Source organism: Pogona vitticeps, chromosome 1 (assembly GCF_051106095.1).
Source record: "Pogona vitticeps strain Pit_001003342236 chromosome 1, PviZW2.1, whole genome shotgun sequence".
NCBI lineage: Eukaryota > Metazoa > Chordata > Lepidosauria > Squamata > Agamidae > Pogona > Pogona vitticeps.
The window spans coordinates 250500098-250518859 of NC_135783.1; the positions used below are offsets into that span (position 1 = coordinate 250500098).

Here is an 18762-nt window from a genome sequence, read left to right on the forward strand (position 1 = left end):
TGACCTTGCATGTGCCGAAGGCCATATTTTAAATTGGTTGGTATCTTGAAGACTTCATTTCCCAATTTGTATATGTATATTTTATTTATTTATTTTAAATAAAACATATTACATATAAAAGTATGCTCTTTTGTTTTGTGGACTGAAACTCCCAGAATTCTACAATAATTTGACAGGCAGAATTCTGGGATGTTTAACCTATAGACACCTATATTTCTCTACCTTGAACAATGCTTACTTCCATGCCTACATAGCCTTCTCTGCCTTTCTTCCTGTCGTTAACATATATGTACAGTATTTTAAAAAGGAAGCTGCCGTAGGGCTTCCTGGGAATCGCTGCTTCCTAGGCTGTATAGATTGTGCCTCTTGAAGAACTATGATTCCCACGAAAGACTTTGACAGCTTCATTTTTTCCCATCTCTGAACTTTACAATCTCTCTGTTCTCAACTGTTTGGAAGCAGGATATTTTTGTTGTTGCTTCCTGGTGGGTAGATGTTTTATGATAAGGATTAGATTTTAGGTCTGAAGGAAGGGTAGGTGCCTTTTTCACTTTAGTTAACAGTGTCTGGTACTGAGGGAATGTGTGAATAACGGTTATGATGATAACGCTGCTGCTGACAACAGGGACAGCAACAATGATGATGACTCAGATGTCCATAACAGGAAGTGAAGTGATTCCATTTCCAAACTTTAAAAAAAGGCTTGTAAGCAGGAATGTTTAGAAGTGAAGTCTGTAATTTGATGGTTGCTTCCAGAAGAGGATTTTGTCTCATTCATGGAATTTGGGGGTGGGGGAGGGAGACTTGTTTATCTTCCATTTGTAACCCACTTGCATTTTCCTGTTACTGTTTCCACCTCCTGTTTTTAGCACAAACATTTGACATAATGGAATCACTGCACAATGATGTCTCTCAACAGGTAGGATTAAGAGCTTGCTATCTGGAAATACCAAGACTGGTTGGAAGCACTGCCAATAGCTGTTAAGGAAGTGTGGAGCTGAATGCCATGTGAGCAGAGCGATCTGTGGACTGCAGTCGTGTGTGTGTGTGTGTGTGTGTGTGTGTGTGTGTGTGTGTGTGTGTGTGTGTGTGTGTGTGTGTGTGTGTGTGTGTGTGTGTGTGTGTGTGTGTGTGTGTGTGTGTGTGTGTGTGTGTGTGTGTGTGTGAGAGAGAGAGAGAGAGAGAGAGAGAGAGAGAGAGAGAGAGAGAGAGAAAGATTGTCCTGTTGGAATCATTGGAGCTACTATGTGCCTTTTGACTGCTCCCTGTGTAAATTGTAAGAAAGAGGAACTGCAAACATAATTTGCTTAGTATGTACAAATTAAACGGGGATCTTGTCCAGTCTTTTTCTGAACCATGAGAATATGGTGGTATAAAATGTGGGCTTTGGGGGAACTCTGTCTGTGACACATATTCCTGTCACTTTGCTGCCCTGGCTGTAAAGCAGCAATACAGAACGTTTTCTTTTTCTGTTCTCTTCCTGTTGAAATTGCAGCTTTTGCTTCAAATGAAATGGAAGAAGTCCAGTGTCATTGGGTTCCTCAAGGGTGGTGGTGGGAGAAAGTGGGGACAGGGTTTGTGGGCGGTGGGAGAGTGTGCTGTGAATGGATATTGTTTACAATATTTCCTTTGAAATGCCAAAGCTGCAGCCTCTGACTTTGCTCTGCAGGCTTGATCATTTATTTAGCAAACCTCCCACGCACCCTGGGAATGGGAGACAGAAGGAGGAGGGGAGGAGAAAGGGAGGGAAGCAGAGAAGGTTCAGTTTATAAATTTAAATTCTCAGAGACAGACCAAGAGAAATCTTCTCATGTCTAAATATGTCTCTCGGCGTGATATTCTATATTAATTGTGGAATACATAAGAGTCAGCAGAGTAAAATTCCTTTTCCCCTTCTGGTGATCAACTGATAGTCCTGGAGAAATGGAGGGAACTGCATCTAGACATATGTAATCTGTTCATAGGTGGCCCAGTGTTCAATTCTAATTCTACTCAAAAGGGTGACTGTATACAGTATTATATTTATGTTGCTCAAATCCCATATTAACTCTAATGGGGTTGCAGAGTTATACAGGGTTCCTCACTGTTATCCTCACAGCAACCCTGTGGCTAGTTTGGGCTGAGAGCGACTGCAGTTGGATGAAGATCAGATAGGGATTTGAAGCTGGGTCTCCCAGAATGATCTGACACTGGTCAGCAGTACCATACTGGCTTTGAGCTAGGGTTTGCCTGTGAAATGGAAAGAGTGAAAGAGGATGATACTTATGTGCACGTGTTCATGTCTGAAATAGCCAGATGTGAGCATAGAGGGGAGATACAGAGGGTTACAGAAGGGAAGAGCATGGCATCCAGGGGGCATTAAACACAATGTTTCTTCCTCTGCCCCCCCCATAAGCCCTGGGTGAGCAAATGTGGAATACAAATACTATTATTTGCTTCTGGTTGGGCTGGAAACATAAAGAACTGACCCACAGAGTCCTTCCCCCCACTCCCCCCTTAACAGCACACACCTTCCCAAGATAACATATGACACATGAAACTACCTTGAGAGGGAGTGGTGGTTGCCTACATCTGTGCGGGATGGGGTGGGTTACTTTCGTTGCCTGTAATTCTCTGAATTCCCCATTCAGCATTAGTAACCATGCTAGCTATGGGATTGTAGTCACAAAAGTAACTTTTCTCGTTTTTGCAGGCATGTCAGAACAGATGTGGGTGATCCTTTCCTCATTTTGTCTTTTGTTAATACTCATGACCTCTCAAAGGCGATATAGAATGTGGTCTAGAAGTAATACTTTCCAGTAGCATTCAGTAGACTACTTCCCAATCATTTGGTAGTCTTAAAACAGACCTTCCTTCCCAGCCTGCTGGCAAAACTCAGAATATGCATCCCAGAATCCCCAGTCAACTATTAGTAGGCATCATTCAGTCTCGAGAGACTATGGTAACGTGCTCTGTATGGAGGTCTTGGAACAGCATTTAGTGTGGCTGAGAAGGCCAATTCGAGAGTGACAATCCCTTCCACACTGAAGACAAATCCAATCTGTCCCCTGTCCAGCTGATTTTGCTGCTTTCAGGACTGCCTCTTTGCCTCGGCCTGATGGACAAGTGTCTCTTCAAATTGGGAGAGGCCATGATATACCGCCTGCCTCCAGGCTGAACACTCAGACGTCAAGGTTTCCCATCTGTTGAGGTCCACTCCTAAGGCCTTCATATACCACTTGCAGATATCCTTGTATCGCAGCTGTAGTCTCCCTCTGCGGTGATTTCCCTGCACTAATTCTCCATACAGGAGATCTTTTGGAATCCAACCATCAGCCATTCTCACGACATGCCCAGCCCAACGTAGACTGCTCTGTTTCAGTAATGTTTACATGCTAAAAATTCCAGCTCATTCTAGGACTACTCTATTTGGATCTTTGTCCTGCCAGGTGATACCAAAAATGCGTCGGAGACAACACATATAAAACTTCCAGTCAACTATGGTTAGAGATAACTGTTCTAGAGAATGCTTTCCATGAACCAGCATAGTAATTTTTTTCTGCACATTTATTCTGTTCACATACAGAATTGCATGAAGAAACTTTGTGAACCAAACATCTGGAAGGCTGTTTCAATCTCGGCAGCTCCCTTTTTACACAAGGTCCTCTGAGATTGCAAAAAACGAGGGAGGGGCTGCTGTTGTCTGAATGTCAGCTGTAATATTGGTCTAAAGTTTGCTCATTCCCTCCTGCATGTGAAAATGCAACCATGTAAAGAAGAGGATGCCATTTGATGCCATAAGAGCCTCGTGGCACAGTGGTTAAAACGCTGTACTGCAGCTAAAACTGTGCTCACGACCTGGGGTTCAAATCCCAGGTAGCCGGCTCAAGGTTGACTCAGCCTTCCATCCTTCCGAGGTCGGTAAAATGATTACCCAGCTTGCTGGGGGGGCAATGTGTAGCCTGTATAATGAAATTGTAAACCGCCCGGAGAGTGCTTGTAGCACTATGGGGCGGTATATAAGTCCAAAAATAAATAAAATAAATAAATAAATTTGTTCATGTGAACTAACAACAAGATTCATTTATAAGAACATTACCCCACCCCTTCCGGTCACAGTCCTGTGTTGGATTCATTGGTGTGTCTTTTTCTGTTGACAACAGATAACAGACAAAAGAGCACTCCTGCCATAGATTGTATCCTATAGGGCAGTGGCTCTCAACCTCTGGACCGCCAGATATGTTACAGTTCAACTCCCTAGAATGCCTGGCCATTGGTCATGGTGGCTGAGACTTCTAGGAGTTGAAGTGAAAAACCTCTGGAGGGCTAGAGATTCTGAACTGTTGCTCACAGGCAACTTCCCTTTCAGTCCTTCTAGCCCAAGAGCACCTTTTCAAATAGAAACCACGGGGGAAGGAGCCATGTTCCTTTTACCTTTCCTCCATCCCAACTCCGTGGTGTTTTCCACTGAACTAAGAAGCATGAGAAAAATCTGACCTCATTTTTCCTTACACTGAAAGTTTTATAGGTAGCAGCACTTAATATTGTATATCTGTGTGTGAGAACAGAACGAGACTGAGATTGGCTCCAGAATGATGGGAAGGACGAGCAACCAAATTAAAGCTCTCAATGACAGACAGCCATCTAGACCAGTGGTTCTTAACCTGTTTGAAAGAATCGCTCCCTTGAGCCATTGAGGAAGTTATCATCGCCCCCCCCTCCCCCAGGTTTAGCGGCATGGCAGTGGCGGCACTGGATCCACTGCCAGCACCAGCTGCTCTGGATCCGCCTGCCGGATCCGCTGCCAGCACCGCGGCTGCAGCCGCCTTTTCAGGTTTGGCTCGCTCCATCGCCCCCTTCTGTTCCTTAGCCCCTGTGTCGCCCCTTTTTGTTCCATCGCCCCCCTGAAAAACCAAATCACCCCCTGATCTACAGTACAGTATATCTTACAAAAAGCTGATTCCTCTTGATATCAGCTGGTCTCCTTTACCTTTTGTCTTCCGTGGTGCATTCCCTTGATTAAATGCCAATGCATCTGGAGTCGATCTCCAGAAGGAGAAATGGGTGAAGAAGACCCTGTGAGCAGCCACTGCTCTGTGCCAAGGGCCCTGCACTGTCTCCCTAGGGTGGCGGGAGGGGGACCCATTCTGAAGAATACAAAGACCCTTGGATGTGGCAGGTCTGACTGGTGGGATCAGGGGCAAAAAAAAAAAAAGGAGATGTGATGGGACACACAAACACACACATATATATATCTCTTGTATTGTCTGCTAGAAAAGAAATAGAAAAGAAAACGGTTGCACTTTTTCATCCTGCTTCAGAAGGTAATAATGGCATCAGATTTTCGCACATGCACAGAGATGCGGCACAGACAGAAGATGCACTTCCTAATGATGGAACTCCTTTGCTTACATTGGCCTTCTTCATACCCAGGGGCCTTTGCCTCTGGTAATCCCAAAAGCTGGGCTGGGCCCACTATGGATGAATGGGACTTTGCCTGAAAAATGGGCTTTGATGGATTCCTCTTTTGCCCTGGTACTTAGGTCTTCTTTGTCTTTCCTAGAAACTGAATCATCTCCAGCTGGAGTCTCCATTGTGGAGGGCTCTCCAACAACAGTTCTCGGAGACCTTTTCTTCCTCCATGGCAGCTGAAACACCCCTTTCCTTCTGGCACTTCCCATCTTTCTCTCTCCAAGCGAACGTTGAGATTCCTTGTTTACCCCTCCATTCTTCTGTTTGACGCAGGAGATGCAGTTTCCTATCCAGGATACTGGTACTGGCCACCATTTCTTCTTTGTGACCTCTCCATTCTGAGCTTCGTGGCCTTCTCCTGCTCTCTGAAAACCGTCCTTCTTCCCAAACATGGAATGTTCTCCTTCTGAAGACTCAAATTGTGTCTCTCCCAGAGGAGATTTTTGATGCTTCAGATGAACACAATCCCTATGGACTTCCTCCTCTTCATTTCGCCCTTTCTCTTTTTCATCCTGAGCAGTAAGGGCCTGCGGGGACCTCTGAAGCCACATTCTACGTTCCAAATCCACTTTGGAAGGAGCTCCGGGAGGCAGAAGGACCCTCAAGGACTGAAGAACTCGTTTGGGAAGTCCCCACCTATTCTGGGCTGTTCTTCTCCTCAAGTGAGCTTCCAGGTCTTCTTTTGTGGGGAGGTTCAGGAATGGGAGATGCCAAACCTCAATGGGGGTGGAGAGACTTCTCCTCTGTTCTTTTCTCTCAATCCTTGTTCCCTCAGGCACTTGCCCCTTTGCTGGTCTTTGCTGATAGACCTACCATAAAGAGAAAATGAAGCAAAAGGTCCAGCATTAATGAAAGTAAAGAAAAACTAGTTTTCCTTTCTTTTTCTGGAGAACGGACACCAGATACATTTCCTGTCTCTATGCATTTTGTTTACTTATGGAAAGCAAGCCAATAACAGTAATGCAACAACCTACCTTTGCTTGGGCGCTGGAAAGCTGGGGTTGCATTTCACGGACAGCAAAGAAATTGGTTGATTCACAGATTTTTTGAATAAAAGTGAAATCTGTTGGCGTTTCAATAGGATAACAATATGATAACATAATGTTATGAACAAGAGAATAAGAGTAAAGATGAGGTATCTGATTAGGTTTGCAAAGGCTTCCTTGGGAGCAACCAGAACTCTGTGCTGGGTCTTCTCCATCCTTGGATCAACACAGCTGCCAGAGCGCGGGTGACCCACCAACAGATGGTGATGGCAAAGAGCCTCTTCATGGATTCAAATGTGTTCTGAAACAAAGGAAAACTCTGCAGGAGTTTCCAAAGGAGAACAAACTGATTACATGATGTTATCCAAATGATAACAAGAAGAAAGATGAGATGTCTGATTAGGGCTGCAGTCATTTTCCTGAGAGCAACCAGGAGCTTGCGGTGGTTCTTCACCATCACTGGATCAACACAGCTGACTGAGCGCTGGTTACCCACCAGATGGATGGTTGCTGTCCTGGACCAGAGGTTTATGAAGGTGATGAATTGCATCACAAAGTGACATCACAAAGAGTGGTCAAGGTACTGTTGCCCCTGCACCCAAAACATGGGAGGCCTGCCTTGTTTTTTAGTCAGAAGTTGGGAGTTTGATTCTCCACTGTGCCTTGACAGGGGCTGGACTGCTTCATTCCTAGAGTTCCTTCCAGTTCTACAGTTGAATGATGATGATGATGATGATGATGATGATGATGATGATGATGATGATGATGATGAAAAGGTAACAAGCTGGTATGCTTATGTTCCCATGTTGGTAGCCACCCTTCACATTGTTCATGACACCAAAAAATTGTTTTGTAAGGTCATCAGGTGTCAGTTATCTTCATTTGTTTTTTTCTTTGTTCATTCATTGATTCACTCATTAGATTTCTATACCGCCCATCCGACCGATGGTCACTCTGGGTGGTTTACTAAACGAAGGTGAATTACAGCTGGGAGAACAGAGGCACGGCCAAGACCTTCTAGTCTGGAAGAGAACTCTTCCACCATCTCTGTGATGTAAATGGAAACTGACCACACTCTACCTGTCTAGCTCTGTTCTTGTGAAAAAGTTGCTTCGACTTGAGAACGGAGCCTCAACTTAAGAACCAAAAAACCCACAAAACTTTCCTGCCCTTTTTTTGACCTAAGTTCACCTTAGGTCAAAAGAAGAAAAAAATCACCCCTTAGTGGTAGGTACGGATTAACCAGCTTCGACTTAAGAACGAAAAACAGCAGATATGGATTAAATGGTTTTCAGTGCATTCCTATGGGAAATGGTGCTTCGACTTAAGAACGTTTCAACTTAAGAATGCAGTCCCAATATGGATTAAGTTCTTAAGTCAATGTACCACTGTACGCAGCTCTTCCATTTTGCCCCAGTGCAAAAGGGAAAGCTGCTTTGCATCATCAGTGCTCCTCTCCTCTCTTTGGTGTAAAATAGGATTGTGGTTTCTTCTTCACCTTCCTAATTTTCCAGTACTGCAGTGATTTTACAGATACTGTGTAGTTGTGAGTGTGGAATCTCATCATTAGAGCAAGAGCTTAAAATATAGAGAAAGCTTTGCCTTAAAATATAGAGAAACTTTTCCTAATACTCTTTGCTGCAAGGAATTTTGGTTAGTTCTAAAGGACTTGAAGGGACGTGGTGACACTGCGGGTTAAACCGCAGAAGCCCCTGTGCTGCAAGGTCAGAAGACCAGTAGTCGTAAGATTGAATCCACGCGACAGAGTGAGCTCCTGTTGCTTGTCCCAGCTCCTGCCAACCTAGCTTGTCCCAGCTCCTGCCAACCTAGCAGTTCGAAAGCATGTAAAAATGTGAGTAGATAAATAGGCACCACCTCAGTGAGAATGTAACACTATTCCGTGTCTAGTCACTCTGGCCATGTGACCACAGAAACTGTTTTCAGACAAACGCTGGCTCTATGGCTTGGAAATGGGGATGAGCACCGCGCCCTAGAGTTGGACATGACTGGACTAAATGTCAAGGGGAACCTTTACCTAAAGGACTTGAAGAAGAGAGAATGAGCTTCATCTTCAAAGGATTTGGAAGCTCATTTTAATAATTGCTTTGCTGTTACATTAGATAGGCCCTGTGGAGGCAAGTTTGCAAGTAACACCGTACAAATATTGATGTTACCTGTAACACATTGTTTTTGAGGTAATGACATTTAAACAGCAACAGCTGGTAGCACTTTTATATTTTAGTGTAGAAACAAGGGTCATTTCTTCTGAGACACTGTTATTTGAACACAAAAAGGTCACGACATTAGACAGATACCAATGTTCTATTCTTTAAATAATGGGTAACATCAACAAATTGTTTACTTAAAAAAATCAAAATGATCAATGCACATTTTTTGATAACAATGTTCTTCATTCTAATGTGGGGACAATGAGCAAAAGCCCTGTACAGTCTGCAAAGGCATACTTATTTTCTCCAATCCTGACGTACCTTTGTCCAGGATTGTGGTACTTGTCTACATATGTTTCATCTGGGTGAATCTTTGGTTAAAAAAAAGAAGAGTGATGGGCATTCTTTAGGAATGTTAAGGTCGTTCCAGATCATTCTGGTTCTAGATAATTCTGATTTGTTGCATTTAGTATTCCCCATCTAGCACCTTTCAAATGTGTTAAAGTACATTCTTCTATATTCTGACACCCCGTGGGTATTGGCTGTATGGACTGGGGATGTTGGGAAGTAGAGTCCATATCTGGAGAGCACCATCTTGTGGATGACTGGTTTTGGTCTTCAGATGCACAAGATTGCTATTTATGATCTGAATATTTTAAGATTCCCCAAAGAACTCTCTTTAAAAGAAAAGAAGAATTAAATAGTAAAATCATAGAGCTGACCTTTCTGAACCTCACTTTGTGCTTCTTATTCTCTGCACAGATCCAAAGGAGTGCCTACTCCGTCTTCTTTGATGAGAGATTTTCAATCCCTTTAGATCCCTCTGCGCTGGAGGAAAACAGCTTGAGATTTTCTGTCTTTGGCATTGATGAGGATGAGAGGAACATCAGCACTGGAGTTGCAGAGCTGAAATTGTCAGATTTGGATCTCTCTATCAGGCCTTTCAATGCATGGTTATATCTTCAAGACATGAACAAGGTACGTTTGCTTTCCTAATGCATCCTCTCATGTGGGAAGGTGAGGTCACTACCTCAGGCAGCTGAATTTAGGGAGCATATGGGTTAAACATGTTTTCTCCCCTTAGTATTGTATTTTTGGATTTTTATTGCCGTGGAAAAGGACTGATAATTCTGGGATTTTTTTGCCAGAGGTAACTTAGCTGGCTCTGTTTTTGAGATGTTTTGGGCTTCAAAAGCAGTGGAGAATGTGCAACCAGACAACTATCAGGTGTTCTTCATTATTGTATGCTCTTTGAACAGGCGCCAGAGCAGGAGGCCATGGTTTATTGTGTTTCATGTTTTGGCAACACTGTTGGGAACAAGAAGTCTAAATGACATCTATAGTTCCCTTGAGAAATGGTGGTGCTCTGGTCAGCTGTTTTGGTTATCTGAGAGTCCCTCAGATTCTGTGGCCTTTCTTGCTAATATTTCTCACTGTCAGGAAATGAGGAAGTAATTTCAGCCATTTCAGGTTCTTTTGCAATTCTAATAAAAATGAGTAATTAATTGTTTCTTTCTTTTTTCCCTATAGGCAACTGATTCAGTAGGAGAAATCCTGCTTTCTCTGAGCTATCTACCAACAGCAGAGCGGTTGACTGTGGTTGTGGTTAAAGCCAAGAATCTTGTGTGGACCAATGGCAAAATGACTGCAGGTCAGTGAAGAGTCATGAAATATTCGTGCTTGATAGATTGTGAAGATGCTACCTTGCATCTTAGCAGGGAGATTAGTAAAGCCTGTGATGTATTTTGCGCCCAGTTTGGCACACAGAGCCTTCACTCCTACATCTGCAGAGTTATGAAAAACAATGTTTTCTTACTTACTTATATCTATATAAATCATATAGCTATAGATACAGGAACATGCAGTCTTGCCTTGTCCAGTCCTGTCATATAGTCATGACCCATGCATGCCTTGTGCCAGATATTGTCCTGTCTTATAGGGAGAGATGTTGAGTGCTGCTCACCTATCAAATAGCAAAACCTCTGAGAGCCATAGTACATATGAATGTGTGAAGATACCCGTCTTAAAGAGAGGAAGAGTGGGGCAGTCTCAGTTGAGTGTGATGGAGGGGAATTAACCTCCACCTCCTGCAGTTTCCCCTGTTGTGCTCCCTGGTCAGACAGTTTTCACTGAGAAAATGGTAACCTCTCCTCCTGTCAGCTCTTGTTTTGTGAAATTACATGAAGTCTTCCAAAGTAGTAAAATCACATAAAACTTGAGAAAATTCCTTTACCGAGATTCCAGGAGGCCTGTGTTATTGGCTCCCTGCTGACGGCCCAACCTCAGTTTACTTTTTTTTTTTTAAATTTTATTTTTTTTATTTAGGAACAGGGATAGAGGGTACAAAAAGAAAGAGGGGATAGGAAAGGAAAAATGGTTTTGGGGGATAGGAGAGCATAAAGTATAACATCATCCAATCAATTCATATTACTAATACATATCAACTTTTTGCTTTTTCACAGTTTGATTACCCTCCTGCTTTTATCTTATCATTTAATTTTAATTTTATTCTATGTTATTCCAACATTGTCTGGTAGCTGCTGCCATTTATACAATACATCCCATCGTTCAGTTTCTTTTTGAATTGAACAGTCTTTCAGCCCATCTGACAGAATATCCATTTTTTTCACTTCCCATATTTTCACCATAAAATTGTCTGGTTTCAGTATCTCTGCCTCCTTAAGATTTTTGTCATAATGCTTTTTAACTTTGGAAGCTGCATGGGTCACTGGATAACTCTCTACTGCATTCATATTACCTGGTGTCATGTCTAATACAGACGATTCTAAAGTCTGTACAACTTCATTTAAGTTTTGTTTGGCATCTACTGTCCCCTCTTTCGTCCCTTTCATCAAATCTTCTATTTTGCTAAGACCTGCATTCACTTGCTGGAACCTGTTAATATTAGCCTTTGTATATTAATCTGCCATTCCTTTTCTATTTCTTGCACCACTATTCCAGAACTTTGGGATTGAACAGACCAAGTCTCCATTTGTTCTTTTGAATTTTTGGGGTCCATCTCAGGCTTTGGGGTTTGTATAAATACCACAATAATCACCCCCTAGAAATCCTTCCACAGTTTCCACAATTTTATCAACAATTCAAACCCCTCATCATAAACCTCCCCTTAGATCTCCCTCCAATCTTTGTCCAAATATTGTAGTATAAAAATCAACTTTTAGCCCAGCAAATACAATATCAATTAGAACCGTGACACAGTTATTTCTTCTTCTCCTGAGTTCAGCAAGCTTCTATTATTAGACTCACACGCGGTCTGCAGTCCGACAAACAAAACAACAATCACAAAGTCTCAAACTGTCCAGTAGATTGTCCTTGGAGCTTGTCTTGTGATCTTCATTAACCCCTTAATGCTCCTTAGTCCAGTCGGCCACGTCAGCTCCTTCTCCCGAAAACCACCAGATTCTATTATTTATAGTTCACAAAGTCCAGAGAAGGCAAAGAGTAACGTATCCCAGCCACACTGCATCCACCGAAGTCTCTTAAATCCAGTCAGACGGTGTTGCTGTCTGGGATTCTTTTCTAGAAACATAAGATTTATTTTTCCATCTCAGACTCTCGGCTTTAGAATCAGCCTGGTGTTTTAAGAGTTCACTTGGAGAAGCTTAGTTTCGCTTTTGAGTCAGACTGATAAGATAAACCCGCCGCTGCATTTATTCTTTCAGCCAAATATTTTCATTCTTATTTCAGCTTAATGAGGCTGTTTCATAAATCAGAGGCTTCGGCTTACTTACTTGTTATATATTATTAGTTTATATTGATTGCTCTCCTCTCCCCCGGTAAAGGGTTCCTCGCGGCTCAGTGCCAAAAAATGGCGGCCGCTCCAGTCCGTGCACGGTGATTTCTTCAGAAGAAAAAAGTCCGGGTCTGCCTCCCTTTCTTCTCCTTCTGCTGCTCACCATCTGCTTCAGAGAGACTTCTTCTAGACTCTCCTTTGATCCCCATTTCAAAAGGGGGATCCCGGACCGGAGGGTTCCAGTTTTTTCCAGAGAGCTCTTCTCTGGAGTTGCTGGCAGCACCGCAACAAAGCCCCGCCTCCCCAACCTCAGTTTACTGACAGTCACTTGCATTTGAGTGTGCTGGTGTGGAGTTCGTGCTGGGCTGTGGCCACAGCTAACTTTGTCTTTTGCTTGAATACGCCTTGGAACTGATTTAGAAATTCCTTTTAAAATGCCATTAGTGATATTTGACTCCGCATATGGCATTAAAATTATATATATATTTAATATTTATATTAAAATATATTTATATTTTACTCACTCACTCACACACACATACACATACACACACAAGAAAATACTGATTTTTGTCTCTGTCATAAGGCTGACAAATTTGGCTCAATGATAGTTGATATTTACTTTAAAGTTACTGCAATTTGTCACTGGCCCTCCTGACATTCTTAATAAACTTCATAAAACATACAGGACTGAAGGACACTAAGAATTAATTTCTAACTTACTGGTAAATTCTTCAGCAATATCTTCTGAACTTCGAAAGTTCAAGCAGTTCTACCAAATGTGGAATGGTTGTACAAAATATAGGGATGTGTGCATCAGTTTTCATAGACAGTAAATCAGCCCTGAACTCGCAGCAAGGAAAGAACTTTAGGATCCAGTTCAATCATATGTAGTGAATCAGCTGTGAACAACTTGATTGAATCATTTGAAATTCTAAGCAACCATATCATATGGCATGAATAAATTTGATTAATTTCTTGATAATCATCTGTGTATTCTCACAGTTTTCTCAGCCAGTTATTTAAGTTGATACTGAAAAAGCGTGGAGAGTAATTTTGAATTGACTAACAATTCAATATGCATTGAGTAAATGCATATTTTAGCAGTACTAAAATAATGTATCAAGTGTTTTTCTCTCTCTCCCGAAAAAAGGACATAAATAAATGGTAAGATAATAACACAATGAGTAGGCACCCTACAATGTGCAAGACAATTCCAGAATAGCCGTACAGGCATTTAGAGTGAAACCACTTTAAGTTTTATGATGGAATGATTCACAAAAGTGTTTAATGAAGAAATATCAGAAAATAAAAAGCATTACCCATTAATGTTATCTTAATTATTGAGTTACTCGGTTTTTGAGGTTTTTTAGGAATATGAGAAGCAGGGCACAATATGGAAGATAGGAAAGATAATTTTCATCTATCTTTTTGAGACTTTTCTAGCTGTTCCCAAAGCATCATCTTGTCAAGGCCATCATCAAGTATTCCGGAATGTCACTGTTTTTGGCACCAATATTCAGGCTGCTGAAAGAACCTTTAGCAGAAACTGAAAATCTCTAGGAGGTTGTTTTCTTTGAAGGATATCAGAAGAGACTGGTTGGCTTCCAGTTTTAATGAACTAGCTTTCTCATGGTCATTGCAAGGTTATGGCCAGACCATCTAACATGTATATTTTCATGTTGCTGTTATTCCATTCTACCCAAAAGTAACTGAATATGCTGTAACACTTTGAAAGACTAGTCTAAAAAAAAAACCTAGCCTAAAACATGATTTTCACTCAACAATACAAAGGAGAAGTTTGCACATCCTTTTACACTGCCACAGGAATGTGGTGTAGGATTTTAGTGGAAGTAGCAATGAAATAAGTTCCAGAGGTAAGATTTTCAGGCATAGAACAGCTTTCTTGGAATTCTTTTAAGATGATCTTCTTATCCACCATTTCAGATCCTTTTATAAAGGTGTACTTGCTGCAGGATGGGAGGAAAATCAGCAAGAAAAAGACTGCAACAAAGAGAGATGACCCAAATCCAGTATTTAATGAAGCCATGATTTTCTCAGTGCCAGCAATTGTCCTACAGGTAATAGCACTCTGGTCCAAAGGAATGAGTGAATGAGTAGCTGCACCACAGGTCAAAGAAATAGTATACAGGGCAGCTTAACCCATTTTAACTCCTATAAGGCTTCCAACTCAAAGTCAGGCACTACTGAGAGATTGACATTGCCACTGTCAACATATATTCCAGCTGTATCAAGTGGAAGGTTCTTTTTCGGAACTAGGTAAGGTTTACGTTGCTACATCCTTGGTCTGATGTACAACCTTATTGAGTTGACTGTTTGGGGGTGGAACCTACAATTTTCTAGGTGCTGTCCCCATAAAACCTAGCTGGCAAAGCCAGTAGTTGTGGGTTGTGAACATTGTAGCCCAATATTTGGGTGGGCTCCAGGTTTTTGACACCTGGTCTGCTTCTAGATTCTAAGCTGCGGTGACTAGATTCACTTGGCTTCTCCATAGTGTACATAAGAGCAAGTAAGCCACAGCATAAGGAGTCTGATGTTAATCCTTTTAATTTAGCACTGTCTGCTATGACTAGGAACAACTCTAAAGTCCCAGACTGAGATTTACCCCAGCCTGTGTCTTAAGATCTTATTTCGTTATTTATGTATTTAGTTATTTTGCAGTGAGATATGCCGTCTTCCAGTGATTTTTACGTTGTTGTGGTTGTGGGTTTAATTCATGGCATAGAGATATGCCCTGGGGAAGAAAGGGGCATACATTAGTCTGCAAGGAGTGGTACAGTCCAAACTGCTCAGACAATGTAACGCCAGGACGGGTGGGATATCTGGCCTAGCTGCTGGGGTTAAGAAAACTTAAGCATTCAAAGCAGCTAAATCTCTGCCACTGGGCCATGTGTCCAAATACAAAGTGGGTCAGAGGTACATAAAATTCAGCCTCAATGGCTTTGCGGTTTTATCTCTGAAAATACTTTAGAGGTTCATCTGTGTGAGTTAGTTGGCGTGCAGTTTGATCTCAAGGCTAGTTCACATGCCCTTATAAGCAAAGTTGATAAGTAACTGTTTGCCCTCCAGATATTTTTGACTTCCATTCCCAGAGGTTCCAGCCAGCACAGCCATTGGGAGAAATTATGGGATTTCTAATCTCCAAACATTGGAGGTTCAGAATTCCCCACTCTTGAGCTCACCCTTGCCAACTTAAAGGCTTGTCTTGAGGATATATGAATCCAATTTTATTACCCACTAAAACCTCCCATATTAAAGATGTATAATGTGAATGTGACCTTCAAATGAGTTCAGACGAAAATATTAGTAGACATCAGCTTTCTTCTGAACAATAACAAGAAGATTAGCCTTTAGATCTCCTGTCATCTCCTGACATCTATAGCTTTTTCTGAAACTTTCTGACTTCATGAGATTTTCTTGACAGGAAATAGATTCTGCCTTCAAAGTTTTTGGCATACAAAGCAGAGACTTTCAAATTAAACTGTGAGAAAAGTAAGCCAACAAAGGCGATGTAAACAGAACCACCGCATCCCCTGGAAGGCAGAATATATAATTTCATTTGCTTTTCAGTCATTCAAAAGCTTCTGTGCTGGAAGCTAATACAATGTATCTGAAAGAAAAATCTCCAAAAGAGATAATACAGAGGAAGTTCTATTCACCATTGGAGACAAGAAAAAGAATGGGTTACCATAACAACCAGGCAAAGGCCTACTGCTGTGGCTTATCACTTCCTTTCTTGATTATAAGAGAATCATGTTCTGGACATTGCCCTGATGAGAATGGGGAATTAGAGGTAAAGGTTAGGTATACAATTTACATTAATTTGCTAGTGGCTCAAGTGAGGTAAGACCAAGACACTTTGCTGCTTGAGGCAAAGCAGCAAGTGGTATTCCTTATCCATCAAAGTCCAAATATATAGTCCCAAAGTAATTGGAAGTAATTCTTAGGCATTACTTTCCTTTTAAAGTAACAATGTTGGTCATTTTGGTGAAATCTTGTGAGAAACAGAGGAAGGTCTATCTATTATAATGAAAATACAAATTAACAACCATTAATATAATCAGTTATATATTTGTGCTCTGACAGCTAGTCCAGTAAGATTTTTTAAAAAAATTCTGTATTATTAAAAATATAGATTAAAACTATAATATGAGGAGATTTCAGCAAAGTGGTATCCTTAAATTTAGATAGACAGCACTCAAGAACACATTTCATAATTTGGCTCAAGAAAACGATTTGCTTGATATATATAGAGCTTTTATCATTCAGCAGTATGAGGTTATACATTATATTCAAATGTCCACAACACTTGTTCAAGAACCAAATGACTGTTTAGAAAAAGTATGGCAAGTAGTAGAGGGTATAAAAGCAACATGTAAGAGAAGATAACAATACCTGTTTATAGAACAACGGGCATTCATTTTAAATCATTGGAATAACAAGATTATTAATATAGCTTTATCCATAAAAATATTTTATCTAATTATAATTAAAGTTGAGTCTCTTCTGCCTTTGTAATAGAATAGGTAGGAATCTTTATAAAAGAGGTACTGTTTGTCAAAAAGAATTTAATATGGTGGGTGGAGTTGCGGTGGATAGGAAGCAATATAAAAAATGTACAATTTAAAGTGATGAGGAGATGGTACTATATATGATGATAATTTACTGTCCTCTTTGCTTTAAAAGAAGGAAGTGAAATACTGTAGCAGTGTTGGTAATGTGTTATTTCAAGTTCTGATTTTGGTATATCTACTTGTGCCTAATGTGTACTGTTTTTGTGTCAAAAATCCTGGTTCTCAGATTCATTTTTCACATTAGAAAATTGTCACATACTTTTCTTGTGCCAATTTTTGGAGCCTCAAACAATAATCAGCAAATGAAGGTGGGGGGAAGCCTATAAAGTACTGAAGATATGTCTAGGTATAGAGGACCACATTAGTAGGGAATCTTGGATCTGAACCCCCTTTCCCCATTTTTCCTAAGTCTCTCCACTGATAACTTTTCTAGAATTTCATGTAACAACCAGGACATCTCCTGCGTCACATCATCGTTCTCTGGTGGGATGCCAAGCCTAGCTCTTTCCCTCTAGTCTTGAGAAGGGTTTTTGGGTGCAGGAACATGTATTTTGCATGCTTACCTTGGCAATCCATTGTGCAGTTCCTTTTCCAGACAGTTTGGGACAAAAGGGAAAGCAGGGCTTGGTCCTGTAAACAAGCTGAAAAAAATCTATACTGTTGATGACAGTGAATGTATAAGCAAGTTCAAATACTTTGTAGCTTTTGATGTACCGTGTGCTGTTCGTTATTTAGACTTCAGAGTTTGAACTTCTGTGAGTGGGATCATATCTTTTTCTGTAGCTCTCTAGTGTATTTCTGTTATTTTTATTGGTTATGCATGTAGTGCCATGGCAGGACATGATGCTCTAGAGAGTGGAAGAGGACATGTGTATATCCAACGGAATTTGCTATAATTTGGGAAAGTAAGGATAGAATGTGTAATTATTTTAGTTATACATACATAGCCGTGAGTGCTATGATCCATTGTGGCAGGACAGATTTGGGAAACCTTTGGCCCTTAGATAGTTTGGTCTACATTTCCCATCAGCCCCAGTCAGCATGTCTCATAATAAGAGAGTGGGCATTGTAGTCCAAAACACTAGGATAGTGAGTAGAGATGGACACCAACCTCAGTTTGGAGGTTTGTGCCAGTTTATACATGTGGCACCTTCTCTTTGCCCTGCATGGCCAGCTGGATCCCCCACTCACCAGCTGGTGTGCACTCCTCTCCTCTTGGAGAGGAGACTGGCAGGAACATGGGCTCCCCGTCCTGCCTCCTTGGCTGCTTAGCCTTCACTCAGACAAGGAGGCTGGACAGGCAAAGACGTGTTCCTGCTGGAGACTGGTTGAACAGCCAAAGGGGAGGAAAAGAGGAGCATGTTCCAACTGGTGAGTGTTTCATTGGCTGGGGCGGCGGTGGAAGGGAATATGTAGCACCCGTAGTGCCGCTCATACAAACAGTCACAAACCTCCAAATAGAGGTGTATGCCCATCTCTGATAGCCAGATGTTCCTCACCATTGCAGGAGGGAATCCCTAATACAGAATTCTAATCTGCCTGTTTGATGCTTGAGAAGTCTCTTGAGTGTTTCAGGTATGTTACTAAAGCTACTGATGGGAGAGACGAAATATATGAAATAAACATTCTAGGTCATTCACACTTACTTTTCCAGATGTAGTTTTGGCCCAACCTTGTGTGGAGTTGCACATAAGTGAATTTCATGTAGAGACAGGTTGAATTATCACAGCTACCAGTTACTTGTGTATTAGGAGTTCTTATGAGGTCGCAAGTTTGCCGTAGAGGTCCTAGGGTCAATGCAGCAGTTG

The 18762-nt window shown here is 41.5% G+C and overlaps 1 protein-coding gene across 9 annotated transcripts in view; it reads left to right on the plus strand.

Annotated features, from left to right (window-relative positions):
- Window positions 1-18762, plus strand: part of SYT12 (synaptotagmin 12) — an 84764-nt gene that overhangs the window by 53756 nt on the left and 12246 nt on the right. For all 9 annotated transcript variants that reach the window (XM_072985574.2, XM_072985570.2, XM_072985573.2 and 6 more), the window contains 3 exons: window positions 9368-9583; window positions 10136-10256; window positions 14307-14440. In XM_072985574.2, coding sequence (XP_072841675.2) covers window positions 9368-9583; window positions 10136-10256; window positions 14307-14440 — 471 coding nt within the window. The remainder of the gene's footprint in view (window positions 1-9367; window positions 9584-10135; window positions 10257-14306; window positions 14441-18762) is intronic.